This window comes from Bos indicus, chromosome 18 (genome assembly GCF_029378745.1).
Source record: "Bos indicus isolate NIAB-ARS_2022 breed Sahiwal x Tharparkar chromosome 18, NIAB-ARS_B.indTharparkar_mat_pri_1.0, whole genome shotgun sequence".
NCBI lineage: Eukaryota > Metazoa > Chordata > Mammalia > Artiodactyla > Bovidae > Bos > Bos indicus.
In genome coordinates, this window is record NC_091777.1 from 63,194,288 (window position 1) to 63,211,033 (window position 16,746).

Sequence of the window (16,746 nt, forward strand, 5' to 3'; positions counted from 1 at the left end):
TTGATGTGGACTATTTTTAAGTCTTTATTGAGTTTGTTACAATATTGCTTCTGCTTCTTTTTTATGTTTTGGTTTTTTTGGCCATGAGGCGTGTGGGATTTTAGCTCTCTGACCAGGGATTGAACCTGCAACCCCTGCATCAGAAGGCAAGGTCCCAGTCACTGGACCACCGGGGAAGTCCCTGCATGAGTGTTTTTATGTTAAATATCTTTTATGTTAAATAATGATCATGAGCCCTTATCATACATTGTGTTTTGAAATATTTTGCATAATAAATCTTCTGATTGGGTGTACCTCCACCCCACCCCACCCCACCAAGTACTTACTAAACTGTGTTTTTCATCTTGTGAATCATCCCTGAGTGTTGCCCATTTAATGCAGGAGGATGTAAGGATTTTTGTTTATTTCCTTCTTGTTTCACTGAGGCTTCCCTGATAGCTCAGTTGGTAAAGAATTCACCTGCAATGCAGGAGACCCTGGTTTGATTCCCGAGTTGGAAAGTTCTGCTGGAGAAGGGAAAGGCTATCCACTCCAGTATCCTTGGGCTTCCCTGGTGGCTCAGCTGGTACAGAGTCCTGCAATGTGGGAGACCTGGATTCGATCCTTGAGTTGGGATGATCCCCTGGAGAAGGGAAAGGCTACCCACTCCAGTATTGCGGCCTGGAGAATTCCATGGACTATATAGTGCATGGGGTTGCAAAGAGTCGGACATGACTGAGCGACGTTCACTTCAATGAGGAAATGTCAGTGATTGAGAGCACAGATTTTTGAGTTAAACTCCTGGATATAATCTTGGCTTCAACTCAAGCAACTGGGAGAACCTGCGTCTTTGTTTCCCTATGCCCATGATCCTGTAACTAATATTTATCATAATCACCTGGAAGGTTTGTTAAAAACAGTTTCCTGAGCCCATCTCCAGGGTTACTGATTTTATAGGCCTGGGATAGGGCCTAAGAGGAGAAGGGCATGGCAACCCACTCCAGTGTTCTTGCCTGGAGAATTACATGGACACAGCAGCCTGGTAGGCTATAGTCCATGGGGTCGCAAAGAGTTAGACACGACTGAGCGACTAAAACAACAACCATCATTCTGGGAACAGGGTCTCTATCATCAGAGATGTCTGCAAAGAACATGGGTGGAGGACAGTGGGAGAAACCAGCAGGACTTGGTGCTCAGAGTCTGCCCTGAGTCCCATCGTCTCTGCTGGCCCCCCAAACGATGCTTTACCAAACATTTGCTTTTCCATCTTCACCTGTATTTCCCTCCTCCCCTTTGAGTTCAAAGCTATTACCTTCAGCAGCCTCTTTTTGTTTAAGCTGAAGATAATTTTTAAGTGGAGGGTTTCAGCCATTTTGTTGAGTTAATTCAGTTTTCCTGGGTTCTCGTTCTTGTTATTAAAATGCTTTTTTTATTCTCTTGTTAATTCATCTGACGTCAATTTAATTCTTAGACCAGTCAGAAGAACCCAGGAGAGGGGAAGCCCATTTCTTCCTCCCTAATGCTGGTCCTTTACAGTATGAATGTTCCAGTTGAGTATAATCACTTTCACCTCAATGCTCTTCCCTTGCACATCAGTACAGGAGAAGAGGAGATACACAAACACGATGGAGAAATTCTCCGTCTGGAAGGATATACTGTGGTCAGGAGATGACGGTGGTTTCCACTACAACATTACCCAGAGAAGCCCCAAGCTGATAACATACCTGAACCCGCAGGCACCCACACAGTCCACCCCACTCACGATGGTGCTGTATGGTCCTGCTGGCGTCGGGAAAACCACACGGGCCAAGGAGCTGATGCTGGACTGGATGCAGGATGACCTGGCAGAGACCTCCAACTCTGCCTTCTACCTCAGCTGCAAGGGGCTCAACCACAGGCGGACGTGCACCTTTGCAGAGCTGATATCTGCCAACTGGCCACATGTGCAGGAGGACATACCGGCGATCCTGGCCCAGGCACAGAAAGTCCTGCTCATCCTCGATGGTTTTGATGAGCTGAAGGTCCCCTCGGGGGCACTCATCCACGACATATGTGGCGACTGGAAGAAGCAGAAGCCGGTGCCCGTCCTCCTGGGGAGTTTACTGAAGAGAAAGATGCTACCCAAGGCCACCTTACTCATCACCACCCGACCGGGAGCCCTGAGGGAGCTGCGGCTCTTAACAGAACAGCCGCTCTTCATAGAGATGGAGGGGTTCTTGGAGGAGGACCGGAAGGCGTATTTCCTGAAACACTTTGAAGAGGAGAGTCAGGCCCTGCGAGCTTTCAACTTGATGAAGAACAACGCGGCTCTGTTCCAGCTGGGCTCGGCGCCCTCCGTGTGCTGGATGGTCTGCACCTGCCTAAGACAGCAGATGGAGAAGGGGGAGGACCCCGCCGCCACCTGCAGGACCACCACGGCCCTGTTCCTGCGCTTCCTCTGCGGCCGCTTCACCCCGCCGCATGGCGGCGGCCCCAGGCGGGGCCTCCAGGCTCCGCTCAAGCCCCTGTGCCTCTTGGCTGCTGAGGGCGTGTGGACGCAGAGCTCTGTGTTCGATGGGGAAGACCTCAGGCGACTTGGCGTGGACCCGTCTGCCCTCTGTCCTTTCCTGGACGGGAATATTCTCCAGAAGAGCGAAGACGGTGAGGCCTGCTACTCTTTCATCCATCTCAGCGTCCAGCAGTTTCTGGCCGCCATGTTCTATGTGTTGGAGCCAGAAGAGCAAGAGGAGGAAGGGCTGGGCGGCCGCCGGTGGCACATTGGGGATGTGGGGAAACTGCTGTCCAAGGAGGAAAGGCTGAAGAACCCCAGCCTGACCCACGTCGGGTACTTCCTGTTTGGCCTCTGCAACGAAAGAAGGGCCATGGAGCTGGAGACGACTTTCGGCTGTCTGGTATCAACGGAGATCAAGCGGGAGCTACTGAAACACACACTGATGCCCCATGGGAAGAAATCCTTCTCGGTGACGGACACGAAGGAGGTTCTGAGCTGTCTGTACGAGTCTCAGGAGGAGCAGCTCGTGAAAGATGCCATGGCCCATGTCAAGGAGATGTCCATTCACTTGATGAATACATCCGAAATGATGCAGTCTTCCTTCTGCCTTAAACATTGTGCCAACTTACAGAAGATCTCACTCCAGGTAGGAAAGAAGATATTCCTGGAGAATGATCCCGCATTGAAATCAGACCCTCAGAATGAAACGTAAGAACTCAGTTGTTGTTGTTGTTGTTTTACTTTCCTGGTTCTCCCATCTTCAGCTTCACACTGTTTTAGGAAGAGGACAGAGTCTCCTATGACTCCTTCTGGGTTAGGGTCTGAGTTCTCACTGAAATTTCTTCCTGCCGCGTCACCATTAAAGCTGAGAAACACGATATTCAGATGAGGAATGGGGGCTTTGGAACCTTACTTTTAGTGTCATTGTTGACATGTGGGCTCGCATGTTCTAGACATCTCATATAATTTCCTCCCCTGCCAGTTCTTTTCAAAAATTTTGTTTTCATAAATAGTCACCATGCCATCCATTACATCCCAGGGCTTTGTTATCTTACAACCAGATGTTTGTACCTTTTGAAGAGCTCACCATTTTTTCCACCACCCCTGCCCTTTTGTTGATGGTTCTCTTTCATAGACTTTCCTGTCTGCTTTTCTCCTAGGTCACAGCACGACCATCATTCTCTCCAACTCTGGGCAGATCTCTGCTCTGTGTTCAGTTCAAATGAGAACCTGAACTTTCTGGATGTGAAGGAAAGCTTCCTGAGTCACTCCTCGGTGAGGATTCTTTGCGAGCAGATAACCCACGTCACCTGTCATCTCCAGAAAGTTGTGTAAGTGGCAGCTGATCCTGCAGTTCAGTTCAGTTCAGTCACATCTGACTTTTTGCAACCCCATGGACTGCAGCACACCAGGCCTCCCTGTCCATCACCAACCCCGAGAGTTTACTCAAACTCATGTCCATTGAGTCAGTGATGCCATCCAACCATCTCAGCCTCTGTTGTCCCCTTCTCCTCCTGCCTTCAATCTTTCCCAGCACTGGGATCTCTTCCAATGAGTCAGCTCTTTGCATCAGGTGGCCAAAGTATGGGAGTTTCAGCTTCATCATCAGTCCTTCCAATGAATATTCAGGACTGATTTCCTTTAGGATGGATTGCAATGGGCATTTAAAATGTGAAAGCAGTATTGGAATGTCAAATCAGGCTCCATCCAGTCAGGTGGTCAGAATACAAAGAATTGGAATAGTTGCCTAAAAAAAAAAAAAAGATGTACTTATTTATGGCTATCATGGGTCTTTGTTGCTGTACAGGCTTTCTCTAGTCGTGCAGATTGGGGGCTTCTCATTGCAGTAGCTTCTCTTGTTGCAGAGCATGGGCTCTAGAGTGCAGGCTCAGTAGTTGTGGTGCGTGGGCTTAGTTGTCCCATGGCATGTGGAGTGTTCCTGGACCAGGGACCAAACCTGCGTCCCCTGCACTGGCAGGTGGATTCTTGACCACTGGACCACTGGAGAAGTCCTCCATGCAGCCTTTAATGGTCCATATGTTCAAGGAGTCTGTAACTTATTTGCTGACTTATAGTCCATAACTTACTGTAGCTTGAATGAAAACTGTGTATGGAAATGCAAATGACTACATGGGGATATGGTAGGAAGTGATTTATTTTTTTTCCAGAAAAAGTCAGGCATTGAGGAGGAGGAAAAGCTGTGTGTGGACTTAATGCTGAAAGAAATAAAGGACATAATACTGTCTGAGAGGAAGAAAATTCTCTCTATACTTCTGGCTGGTTGGAAAATGAAATTGATATGAGACAGATTAGGAAAAGAAAATCAAACATTTAATAGCATCTATACATGGGAGAGACCCAGAAAAACTGAGCAACTACCCCAGTGACTGAAATCTTCATGTTAACTACAACCTTCTGTTAAAGAGAATAAAGGATGATAAGGGTTGTGGTTTGGGACTTCAAAGGGGAGGAAGGCAAATCACTTGGAGATGGAAATCAAATGTTTGGTAGACGAAGGATCAGATCTGTATCTCCTGCATTGGCAGGTGGATTCTTTACCACTGAGCCACCAAAGGAAGCTTGGTTACAGGAACAGAACTATCTAAATTCTTCAGGAAGTTAGGGGAAAGATCAAAATGTCTTCCCAAGTGTTTTCAGTTCTTGTTTATTCTCAACTTGAAATAATCTTCACATCAAAGAGACATTTTGGGGTGACAAATTTTGTTCCCCTACAATAAAAAAAAAGGATAGAGAGAGTTTCTCAGAAGATCAGCATAAGCAAAGAGCATCAAACCCTTTACCATCGAATTCCATCTTCCTTCTCATCATCATATACTGCTTCCCCTAGTGGTCTGTCCTTCTCTTCTTTCCACATATCACTCCATTGACTAATTCTACAAGTAAGTTCAGTTCAGTCACTCAGTCGCGTCTGACTCTCTGTGACCCCATGGACTGCAGCACTCCAGGCTTCCCTGTCCATCACCAACTCCTGGAGCTTGCTCAAACTCATGTCCATTGAGTCAGTGATGCCATCCAACCATCTTATCCTCTGCCATCCCCTTCTCTTTCTGCCTTCAATCTTTCCCAGCATCAGGGTCTTTTCCAAGGAGTCAGTGCCTCACATCAGGTGGCCAAAGTACAGGAGTTTCAGCTTTAACATCAGCCCTTCCAATAAATATTCAGGGTTGATTTCCTTTAGGATTGACTGGTTTGATCTCCTTGCAGTCCAAGGGACTCAAGAGTTGTCTCCAGCACCACAGTTCAAAAGTATCAGTTCTTCAACATTCAGCTTTCTTTATAGTCCAACTCTCACATCCATACCTGACTACTGGAAAAAATCATAACTTTGACTAGATGGACCTTTGTTGGCAAAGTAATGTCTCTGCTTTTTAATATGCTGTCTAGGTTGTCATAGGTTTTCTTCCAAGAAGCAAGCGTCTTTTAACTTCATGGCTGCCATCACCATCTGCAGTGATTTTGGAGCCCAAGAAAATAAAGTCTGTCACTGTTTCCATTGTTTCCCCATCTATTTGCCATGAAGTGATGGGACCAGATGCCATGATTTTCATTTTCTGAATGTTGAGTTTTAAGCCAACTTTTTCACTCTCCTCTTTCACTTTCATCAAGAGGCTCTTTAGTTCTTCTTTGCTTTCTGCCATAAGGGTGGTGTCATCTGCATATCTGAGGTTATTGATATTTCTACCGGCAATCTTGATTGCAGCTTGTTCTTCATCCAGCCTGGCATTTTGTGTGATGTACTCTGCATATAAGTTAAATAAGCAGGGTGACAATATACAGCCTTGATGTACTCCTTTCCCAATTTGGAACCAGTTTGTTGTTTCATGTCCAGTTTTAACTGTTGCTTCTTGACCTGCATACAGATTTCTCAGGAGGCAGGTCAGGTGGTCTGGTATTCCCATCTCTTTCAGAATTTTCCACAGTTTGTTGTGATCTACACAGTCAAAGTCTTTGGGTTAATCAGTAAGGCAGAAGTAGATGTTTTTTTCTGGTATTCTCTTTGCTTTTTTGATGATCCAATGGATGTTGGTAATTTGATCTCTGATTCCTCTGCCTTTTCTAAATCCAGCTTGAACATCTGGAAGTTCATGGTTCACGTACTGTTGAAGCCTGGCTTGGAGAATTTTGAGCATTATTTTGCTAGCGTGTGAGATGAGTGTAATTGTGCAGTAGTTTGAGCATTCTTTGGCATTGCCTTTCATTGGGTTTGGAATGAAAACTGACCTTTTCCAGTCCTGTGGCCACTGCTGAGTTTTCCAGATTTGCTGGCATATTGAGTGCAGCACTTTCACAGCATCATCTTTTAGGATTTGAAATAGCTTAACTGGAATTCCATCACCTCCACTAGCTTTGTTCTTAGTGATGCTCCCTAAGGCCTACTTGACTTCTCATTCTAGGATGTCTGGCTCTAGGTGAATGATCACATCATCATGGTTATCTGGGTCATAAAGATCTTTTTTTGTATAGTTCTTCTGTGTATTCTTGCCACCTCTTCTTAATATCTTCTGCTTCTGTTAGGTCCATACCATTTCTATCCTTTATTGACCCCATCTTTGCATGAAATGTCTCCCTATCCCAATCTTGACTTATGACTTATCCTTGTACTTTGTGTTCCCAGCACCATCCATCTACAACACACAAAACAGAACCCCTTCTTTTTATATTCCCTATCCCCAGGTCAGGAAGATTCCCTTAGAGAAGGGAATGGCTACCTACTCCAGTATTCTTGCCTGTAGAACCCCATAGACAAAGGAGTCTGGCAAGGTAGAGTCCATGGGATTGCAGGAGTCGGACACAACTGAGTGACTAACACTTTCACTTTCAGGATTAAAAATGTCTCTCCTGCCAGTGCTTACCGGGACTTCTGTCTGGCTTTCATTGGTAAGAAGACTCTGACACACCTGGTTCTGGAAGGCAGTGTCCGTGGTGATAAGATCCTGCTGCTGCTGTTGTGTGAGATCCTGAAACATCCTAGATGCAATCTTCAGTATCTGAGGTAGATCTCATGTCATTGCTGTCCTCAGCATAAGGATGCTGTGAGTTCTGAACAAAACAGCAGATTGCTATGCTGATCGGGCACCATGCTAAACAGGGGAGCATATTCCCAGATATTAATAGAATATTGATGGTATGTCAGCCAATAATCTTCCCCCAGCCAGCTAGTCTTCTGGACTGACTAGTAAGCCCTGAATGCAAAGAAACACTCAGAATTTCATTAAATTAGAAAAAAAATCTATTACTCTGTTCAGTTCAGTTGCTCAGTTGTGTCCAGCTCTTTGTGATTCCATGGACTGCAGCATGCCAGGCTTCCCTGTCCATCACCAACTCCAGGAGCTTATTCAAACTCATGTCCATTGAGTTGGTGATACCATCCAACCATCTAATCCTCTGTTGTCCCCTTCTCCTCCTGCCCTCAATAAATGATGTTTCTAAGTGGATTACCAAATCTTCAAAATGACAAATGGCTGGTACACAGTCTCCTAGTTTTGCTTATTGACTTGAGACACTTTACATTTTGCCTTGTATTCAAATTATTTAAGTTAACTTACAGTGTCCTTTTTATAGGTTAAACTTTGAGGGAGGAAAGGCACTGGTTTTTAAGAGCTCCAGGTTTACTTATGACATATATTCTAGTAGGCAGAGTATGGATTGATTATATTCTTTATTTGATTGACCTAAAAGGTATCCTCTCTCCCCAAAGTACAGATGAAAGAAAAAAAGAATATTAAAAAGTTCAACTAACTTGTGAACTTGAGCAAACTCTGGGAGATAGTGAAGGACAGGGAAACCTGGTGTGCTGCAGTTCCTGAAGTCTGAAAGAGTCAGGCATGACTTACCGACTGAGCAATAACAACAAAAACTTGTAAATATTGCGAATGTAGTAAGGGGCAGAGCCATGATTCAAACAAGCTTGTCCTAAAGTCCTGTATTCTGATCTGTATCTACAAGAGCAGCTGAGCTTCAGACCCCATGTGATGGATTAATGGATTGCCCCGATGTTCTCTAAAATAGCTGTATCATATTCATTTTGATCCACAGAAGTTTCCAATTATTCTGGCAACACAAACTTCAAACTTTGGACCCAGCTGCCTAAGTATTCAATTGTTCTTCCTTGTTTTAGTTAGCATATTCCCTAATAACTTCTGAAGTTGAAGTTTGAGTATCAGGCATCAACTTTTTTCTATTAGAATCATGTTTAAATTTAAGTGGAAGGTGAGAATATATGGATATGTGTCATTGATTCATTTTGTCATACAATAGACTAATATAACATCATAGAGGCCACTATATTCTAAAAAAGATTGATTAAAAAATATTAAGTGGAATTAGGACAGACTTAGTTCAAGAAAAATGATGATGTAAAAGGTGGGGTTTGAGAAAATAGCAGACCACGTTGGCAAAACTTCACACAGAATTGTATCATGGAGTTTCTCTCTTCTTAGCGATGAGGCTGTGTGCTGACCCAATGGGCATGGAGATACTTGAGGAAACAAAGGAGCTCTGTTTCAGGCCAGGGTTTGACACGTGTTGGAGTAGAATGAGATGAGAGTCAGAGGTAGAGTCTTCAGGGAAGGATAATAAGCTGACAGGGTCTCTGCCCTCCCAGAAGAATGACTTGCCCCCATTTATCCCACAGGTTGGGGTCTTGTTCTGACACCACTCAGCAGTGGGCTGACTTCTCCTCGGCGCTCAAAGTCAACCAGTCCCTGAAATGCCTGGATCTCACGGCCAGTGAGTTCCTGGATGAGGGTGTCAAATTGCTGTGTTTGACTCTGAGACACCCGAAGTGCGTCCTGCAGAAATTGTCGTAAGTCCCTCTTTTCCCGGGGAGCATCTTCATCTTAGGTCTGGAGTCACATAGAGAAGAGCAGTGGTAAGACCAGACTTACAGGGCAAATCTTATGGGACTTCTTACTGGGGGAGAGCCCTGATTCCCTTTTTTGGTCCCAGGTGGGTGATGCATGCTTAAAAAAAGTGTGTGTGTGTGTGTGCGCACAGTTATGTCTGATTCTTTGCAACCAATGGACTATAGCCGACCAGACTCCTCTGTCCATGGGTGTTTCCTGGCAAAAATACTGGGGTGGGTTGCCATGCCCTCCTCCAGGGGATCTTCCAAGGGATAAAATCCACGTCTCCTGCATTGGCAAGTGGATTCTTTACCACTGAGCCACCAGGGAAGCCCACATTTAAAAAATATTATTAATTAATTAGGCTGTGCTAGGTCTTAGTTGCTTACAGCGTGTGGAATCTTAGTTTCCTGACCAGGGATCGAACCCGGGCCCCTAGCATTGGGAGTGCAGAGTCTTAACCACTGGACCACCAGGGAAGTTTGCCTGCTTTTCTCTCATTCCTGGTCCTTTGGGCTTTGATCACTAGCATAGGATAGAGCAGGTGGGGACTCTCAAGAAGGGCTGTCAGCTGAGAAGTTTGAACTTTGGAAATGTCTTACCACGTATGTGGTGCTTTTTCACAGGTTGGAGAACTGTCAGCTTACACAAGCCTGTTGTAAGGAGCTGTCTTCTGCTTTGATTGTCAACCAGAGGTTGACCCACCTGTGCTTGGCCAAGAATGACCTTGGGGATGGCGGGGTGAAGATTCTGTGCGAGGGCTTGCGTTACCCTGAATGTCAGCTGCAGACTTTGGTGTAAGTCCCTGCTGGCTTTTGTGTGTGTGTGTGTCTGTGTGTTGTATGTATACATACACACCTGGATTCACGTAGGACAGACCCTGGAGCACTTGATAATTCCTCTTGAATGAAAGCAGCAAGATCCTGGTGGAAATTAGGAAAAGAACAGGTAGAAACAGATGCTAATGCCTGCATGTTTTTAAAGAGTAAGGTTGACCTGCCAGCCTCTTTCTCCTGAGAATTCAACATAAGCAGTTAATTCTCAGGCCTGATGTTCTGTGTATATTCTGAAAATTCGCATGAAATCTGCCAGTAATTAGGAGTGGATTGAGCTACACAGTAGGGTTTAAGACTGGAAAGCAGAATCAGAAATTCAGTTTATAGTGACAGAGAGAGAAAAGGAAAATGTCATTTCTCCCTCAATAGTGTTCATTAGAAGAATATAAAACTTCCTGTATGATGTCACACAGATTGCTGTTTTTTTTTTAATTTTTAAGACTTCATCATTTTCATTTTTAAAAATGTATTATCATTTTCATTGTGATTACTAATTTTATTGTAAGACTGCTTAACATGAGATCTAGCCTCCTGGATTTTTACTTTTAAACTTTATTCTATATTGGAATATCGCCAACTAACAATGTTGTGATAGTTTTTTTCGAAACTTTTTATTTCATATTGGGGGTTATAGCCAATTAACAATGCTGTGATAGTTTCAGGTGAACAGTGAAGGGACTCAGCCATACATACACATGTATCCATTCTCCCAAACTGCTCTCCCATCTAGGCTGCTGCACGACACTGAGCAGAGTTCCCTGTGCTGTACAGTAGGTCCTTGCTGGTTGTCTGTCTTAAATATTGCAGCACTTACATTAGACTTTCCTATTCTAAAGGCAGAGTTGATTTAGGTGTCTAATCAACAAAAAATGTCTGATACTTAGTACTTACTGTGCATCAGGTATTCTACTAAATTTTACAAGAATTAAAATCCTTACAAGCACATGCCATCAGTTCAGTTCAGTTCAGTCGCTCAGTCGTGTCCGACTCTTTGCGACCCCATGAATCGCAGCACGCCAGGCCTCCCTGTCCATCACCAACTCCCGGAGTTCACCCAGACTCACATCCATCGAGTCAGTGATGCCATCCAGCCATCTCATCCTCTGTCGTCCCCTTCTCCTCCTGCCCCCAATCCCTCCCAGCATCAGAGTCTTTTCCAATGAGTCAACTCTTCGCATGAGGTTGCCAAAGGACTGGAGTTTCAGCTTTAGCATCATTCCTTCCAAAGAAATCCCAGGGCTGATCTCCTTCAGAATTGACTGGTTGGATCTCCTTGTAGTCCAAGGGACTCTCAAGAGTCTTTTCCAACACCACAGTTCAAAAGCATCAGTTCTTCGGCGCTCAGCCTTCTTCACAGTCCAACTTTCACATCCATACGTGACCACAGGAAAAACCATAGCCTTGACTAGATGAACCTTTGTTGGCAAACTAATGTCTCTGCTTTTGAATATGCTATCTAGGTTGGTCATAACTTTGCTTCCAAGGAGTAAGCGTCTTTTAATTTCATGGCTGCAGTCACCATCTGCAGTGATTTTGGAGCCCCCCAAAATTAAGTCTGACACTGTTTCCACTGTTTCCCCATCTATTTCCCATGAAGTGATGGGACCGGATGCCATGATCTTCGTTTTCTGAATGTTCAGCTTTAAGCCAACTTTTTCACTCTCCACTTTCACTTTCCTCAAGAGGCTTTTTAGTTCCTCTTCACTTTCTGCCATAAGGGTGGTGTCATCTGCGTATCTGAGGTTATTGATATTTCTCCCAGCAATCTTGATTCCAGCTTGTGCTTCTTCCAGTCCAGCGTTTCTCATGATGTACTCTGCATATAAGTTAAATAAGCAGGGTGACAATATACAGCCTTGATGTACTCCTTTTCCTATTTGGAACCATTCTGTTGTTCCATGTCCAGTTCTAACTGTTGCTTCCTGACCTGCATATAGATATAGTTACCTTTATTTCAGTTGTGCTGATATTAGCTAATTAGAAAACCAAAGTTTAGTCACTGAGTTTGCCCATGGTCACATCTTTGTACATCGAGTTGTCAACGATCATTATCTTAAAAACATAAAGGCATTGTTTGACCAAACCTTCATTTTGTAGGCTGTCAAAACTGGGAATTTTAGATTTTGCTTTGGCTCCTCTCCCCAAGCTCCCCAGGTTCAAGTATGAGTTTTTTAGGGTCTCACACAGTACAGAGCATGGCATCTTTTGGTCCAGTTACCATCCACCTGCTCATTGTCTTGTCAATTCAGACTCTGTTGCTATTACGCCATGCTTGGGGCACAAGGTATTCAGGGGAGATCTGTCTAGTTGTATCATGGGAACACCTTTCTCTGTGGTCAGGAGGATTTGTAGGCATCTAAGCTTCTTGGTGAGTCTACAATGTTTTAATGAGAAACACAGCCTCTCAAAGTCAGGAATGTGAAGATTTTGGTGTACTGAGTTATGCTGGGACAAATACAGGGCTTGAAATAAAACACGAGACAAGGAGCATGGAATCCCAAAGACCTGATTGTGCAGGAAAGAAAGGAGGCTTCACATTCTGTCTCAGATCTGTCTGAACCCAGATCCCTTCACCTGCATGACATGCTGTCATGGAAGGAAAACCTGTATCTCGGGTGTGTGTCTTTTTCTCCAAAATGAAAGGGGGCAGATGAAGGCCAGCTGAACACTCTACCACCTAGGCAGGGTGGAAACACTCATCATTCCATGCGTGTTTTTTTTTTTTTTTTTAATGCATTAATTTGGCTGCATCATGGAGCGCAGGCTCCATAGTTGCAGTGTGGGGTGGGAGGGCTAGTTGCTCCACAGCATGTGGAATCTTAGTTCCCCCGACCAGGGATCGAGCCTGTGTCCCCTGCATTGCAAGACAGATTCTTCTTGGGCCATCAGGGAAGTCCTTCCATTTGCATGTCTTTATGTACAAGCTTACCCGAGAGCATGTGACTAGACATAGAAAATAAGTATTAATAGCTGGACGTAACTGCCACATCACAGGGTGTATGTCACAGAGGGATAATCGAATTTCTTCATACAACTGTCTTGGCAGACTGCGTCATTGCAACATAAACAGACATGGCTGCAAGTACATCTCAAAGCTTCTCCAGGGAGACTCCAGCCTCACCAGCCTGGACCTGGGTTTCAACCCCATAGCCACCGGACTGTGTTTTCTCTATGAAGCTTTGAAGAAACCAAATTGTAACCTGAAATGTCTAGGGTAAGTTGTTTTCTTCATTTTAAAGATGTTTGAAAATATTTTTGGTTTTTCTTTTTTGCCAGCAGTGAACAACTGAAATTTTGTCTTTTCATGGCATTATGGCTCATTTTCTTTCTTTTTTTAAATTATTGGAGTATAGTTGATTTACAATGTTGTGCTAATGTCTACTCTACAGCAAAGTGAATCAGTTACACATATATCCCCTCTTTTTTAGTTATCTTTTCCCATATAGGTTATTACAGAGTATTGAGTAGAGTTCCCTGTGCTATATCCAGTAGGCCCTTATTATCTATTTTATATATAGTAGTGTGTCTGTATCAATACCAAGCTCCCAATTTAAACCCCTGCAGCCTTCTTCCCCTCTGGTAACCATAATTTATTTTCAATATCTGTGGCTCAACCTCTGTTTTGCATAGGCCCTTTGGTACTATTTCTTTGGATTCCACATAAGCATTATCATATGATATGTCTTTCTCTGACTTGCCTCAGTCAGTGTGTCATAGAGATTATGCCATTGTCTCTGAACTAGTCTGTGGGTTTTGATTCTTGATTTCCTGATGTTGGGTCTCAACCCATCACCCTTAGATGTTTTTTAGCTTGCAAGCCAGGCCACAGCACGTGTGTTTCAAGACACAAAAGTTCCTTGGGTCACTGTGGATAAAAATCTGAAGGTTTTTTTGTGTTGGCTTTTTTTCACTTGGGTTTTTTCATAACAGCTTTCAGAAAAATCCAAATAAACTCTTTTGGCCTACCCAACATAATAGCCTACAAAAGTCTATGTGCTCAGTTCCTAAGTTGTGTCTGAATCTTAGTGACCCCATGGACTGTAGCCCACCAGGCTCAGACTCTGTCCATGGGACTTCCTAGTCAAGAATGCTGGAGTGGGTTGCCATTGCCTTCTCCAACAAGAGTCTATGGGATCCTATAATTAGTTATGAGCCACTCTTTCTTTTTTTAAATTGTTTATTGAATACTTTAAAACTTTTATTTTTAATTTGAGGATAATTGCTTTACAATATCATGTTTGTTTCTGCTATATATGAACATGAATTGGCCATAGGTATATATATGAACCTCCCTCCCACCTGCTAGCCCATCCCACCCCTCTAGGTTATCACAGGGCACCGGATTTGAGCTCCCTGTGTCATATTGTATATTCTCACCGGCTGTGTAATTTTACATCCCGTAATATACGTTTCAATGCTGCTACTCTCCATTCGTCCCATTCTCTCCTTCCTCCACTGTGTCCACAAGTCTGTTCTTTGCCTGCGTCTCCATTGCTGCCCTGCAAACAGGTTCATGAGTACCACATTTCCAGATTCCATATATATCGATGTGTTAATATACGATATTTGTCTTTCTCTTTCTGACTTACTTCACTCTGTGTAATAGTGGGCCATTCTTTCTGCTGCCCTGTGAACTTGGCATCTCAGCTACACTGACTTCCACCTGCTCAGTTATCATCATGGTTCACTCTGTATTCTACTTCTTTTTTCTCATATCGTCTTTCCAATGTGGAATTCATGGACTACCACCAATCTACCTAACCCTCCTCTGTTTTAATAATCCTATTTATTTTATTCTAATACCGTTATCCCATCTTCAAGACAACATGACCTGATGTGGCTAAAATAAGCTCCACGAAGAGAATAACGTTCATGTCTTCCCTACTAGGTCCCCAGGGAGTAAGGGTGTGCCTGGCCACCCAGTAGGTTCTCCATTAAGAACACGCTTACATGAGTGGCTTTCTCTACTTCCTCTACAGGCTCTGGGGCTGCTCCATCACCCCTTTCAGTTGTCAGCATCTCGCCTCCGCTCTAGTCAGCAGCCGGAGCCTGGAAACACTGGACTTGGGCCAGAACGCCTGGGGACAGAGTGGCATCGTGGTGCTCCTTAAGGCTTTAAAACAGAACCATGGCTCCTTAAAGACGCTTAGGTTGAAGATGGACAAATCTACCGTGGAAATCCAGAGGCTGTTGAAGGATGTGAAAGAGAACAATCCCAGACTGACCATCGAATGCAATGATGCCAGAACAACCAGATCCTCATGTTGTGACTTCTTTTCCTGAACGCGCTGAGATATTTCTCTTACGTGTCCCCAAAGGGGGTGACCCGATATCTCTAAGACATCTCGTTCATGAAGGCCAGAATGCCACATGTCAATCACTGGATCAGAATGTAGAACTAAACACTGGGTTTTCACTCTCTGGTTTCTGGGAATATCCACACAAGTCACATACCCACTTGATGTTAAAATGTTCTCTCTCACAAGGATAATAAAAGGCAAGGCACTTTGTTTGATGCTGTATTTATTCACACACCCAACAGCTTACTTAGAGTAAACTTCATTTCTGGCATACTTAGTCTAGGAAAAAATATTACAAAGTTCAGAGATGATTATGTGCGTTCCTTCTGTTTTTCTTCCCTATGCCTGTGTGCTCAGTCGTGTCCGCTCTTTATGACCCCATGGACCTTAGCCCACCAGGCTCCTTTGTCCATGGGATATCCCAGGCAAGAATTCTGGAGTGGGTTGCCATTTCCTCCTCCAGGAAATCTTCCCCACCCAGGGATCAAACCTGCATCTCCTGCATTGGCAGGTGGATTCTTTACCACTGAGCCACCAGGGAAGCCCCCATAGTAACTTTAAGACTTTTGGATACCAGTATTTAGTGGGACATGTCTAGGTAAGGATTTCAAGGGAATAATGATGGAAGAATTGAGTATGGATAGGAGTGCTCAGGTTATTTGAGGCAAGGCTGATTGAGTCCAAATTCAGCCTTCTTCCTGAGTACAAAGCTCACAGGTAGGATTTACATTTTTATTTTTTTATTATTTTTTATTTACTTTAATTGGAGTAAGCCAGAAAGAAAAACACCAATACAGTATACTAACGCATATATGTGGAATTTAGAAGGATTTACATTAAAAAAAAAATGATACAAACATAATCAAGGGAAGTTGTGTTGGACAGTGTCTGGGTCACACCCTCTGCTGGGCATTTTAAATACATTATGATGGACACTTTGTGGCACTTCATCCCCCTCCCAGCTATCTTGTTATTTTTATCTATTTATAAATAAGGAAACAGTAAGAGGACTCAATGACCCTATATGGCATGGCCTCTGAGAAGCAGGCTGAGTTTTGAAAACAAAGTTCTTACAAATTGGAAAGCCTGTGGCTTGTCTTATAGCTCACTTTGTGCAGAAAATTTTAAAAAGTCTTATGGAGTTTAGGACATTGAAGATTAGTGGTTCTCACTAGGGGACCCAGGGATACTGGGCAATGTTTGTAGGTATTTTTTGTTGTTGTTACAACGAGGGGGCGCTCCTGACATTTAGTGGGTAGATATCTCACCATGCA

At 44.0% G+C, this 16,746-nt stretch overlaps 1 protein-coding gene and 1 non-coding gene across 2 annotated transcripts; one reads left to right on the forward strand and one right to left on the reverse strand.

Annotated features, from left to right (window-relative positions):
- The first annotated feature begins 1,282 nt into the window (after positions 1 to 1,282).
- LOC139177219 (NACHT, LRR and PYD domains-containing protein 7-like) lies at positions 1,283 to 15,672 on the forward strand. Its single transcript, XM_070771777.1, is given in 7 exon segments — positions 1,283 to 3,231; positions 3,630 to 3,801; positions 7,314 to 7,484; positions 9,126 to 9,296; positions 9,963 to 10,133; positions 13,219 to 13,386; positions 15,152 to 15,672. Coding segments are annotated over 7 exon segments (2,868 nt in total). The 5' UTR covers positions 1,283 to 1,520; the 3' UTR covers positions 15,456 to 15,672.
- TRNAG-CCC (transfer RNA glycine (anticodon CCC)) lies at positions 9,743 to 9,815 on the reverse strand. The gene has a single exon. It is a non-coding gene; the product is annotated as a tRNA-Gly (tRNA).
- Positions 15,673 to 16,746: the final 1,074 nt, after the last annotated feature.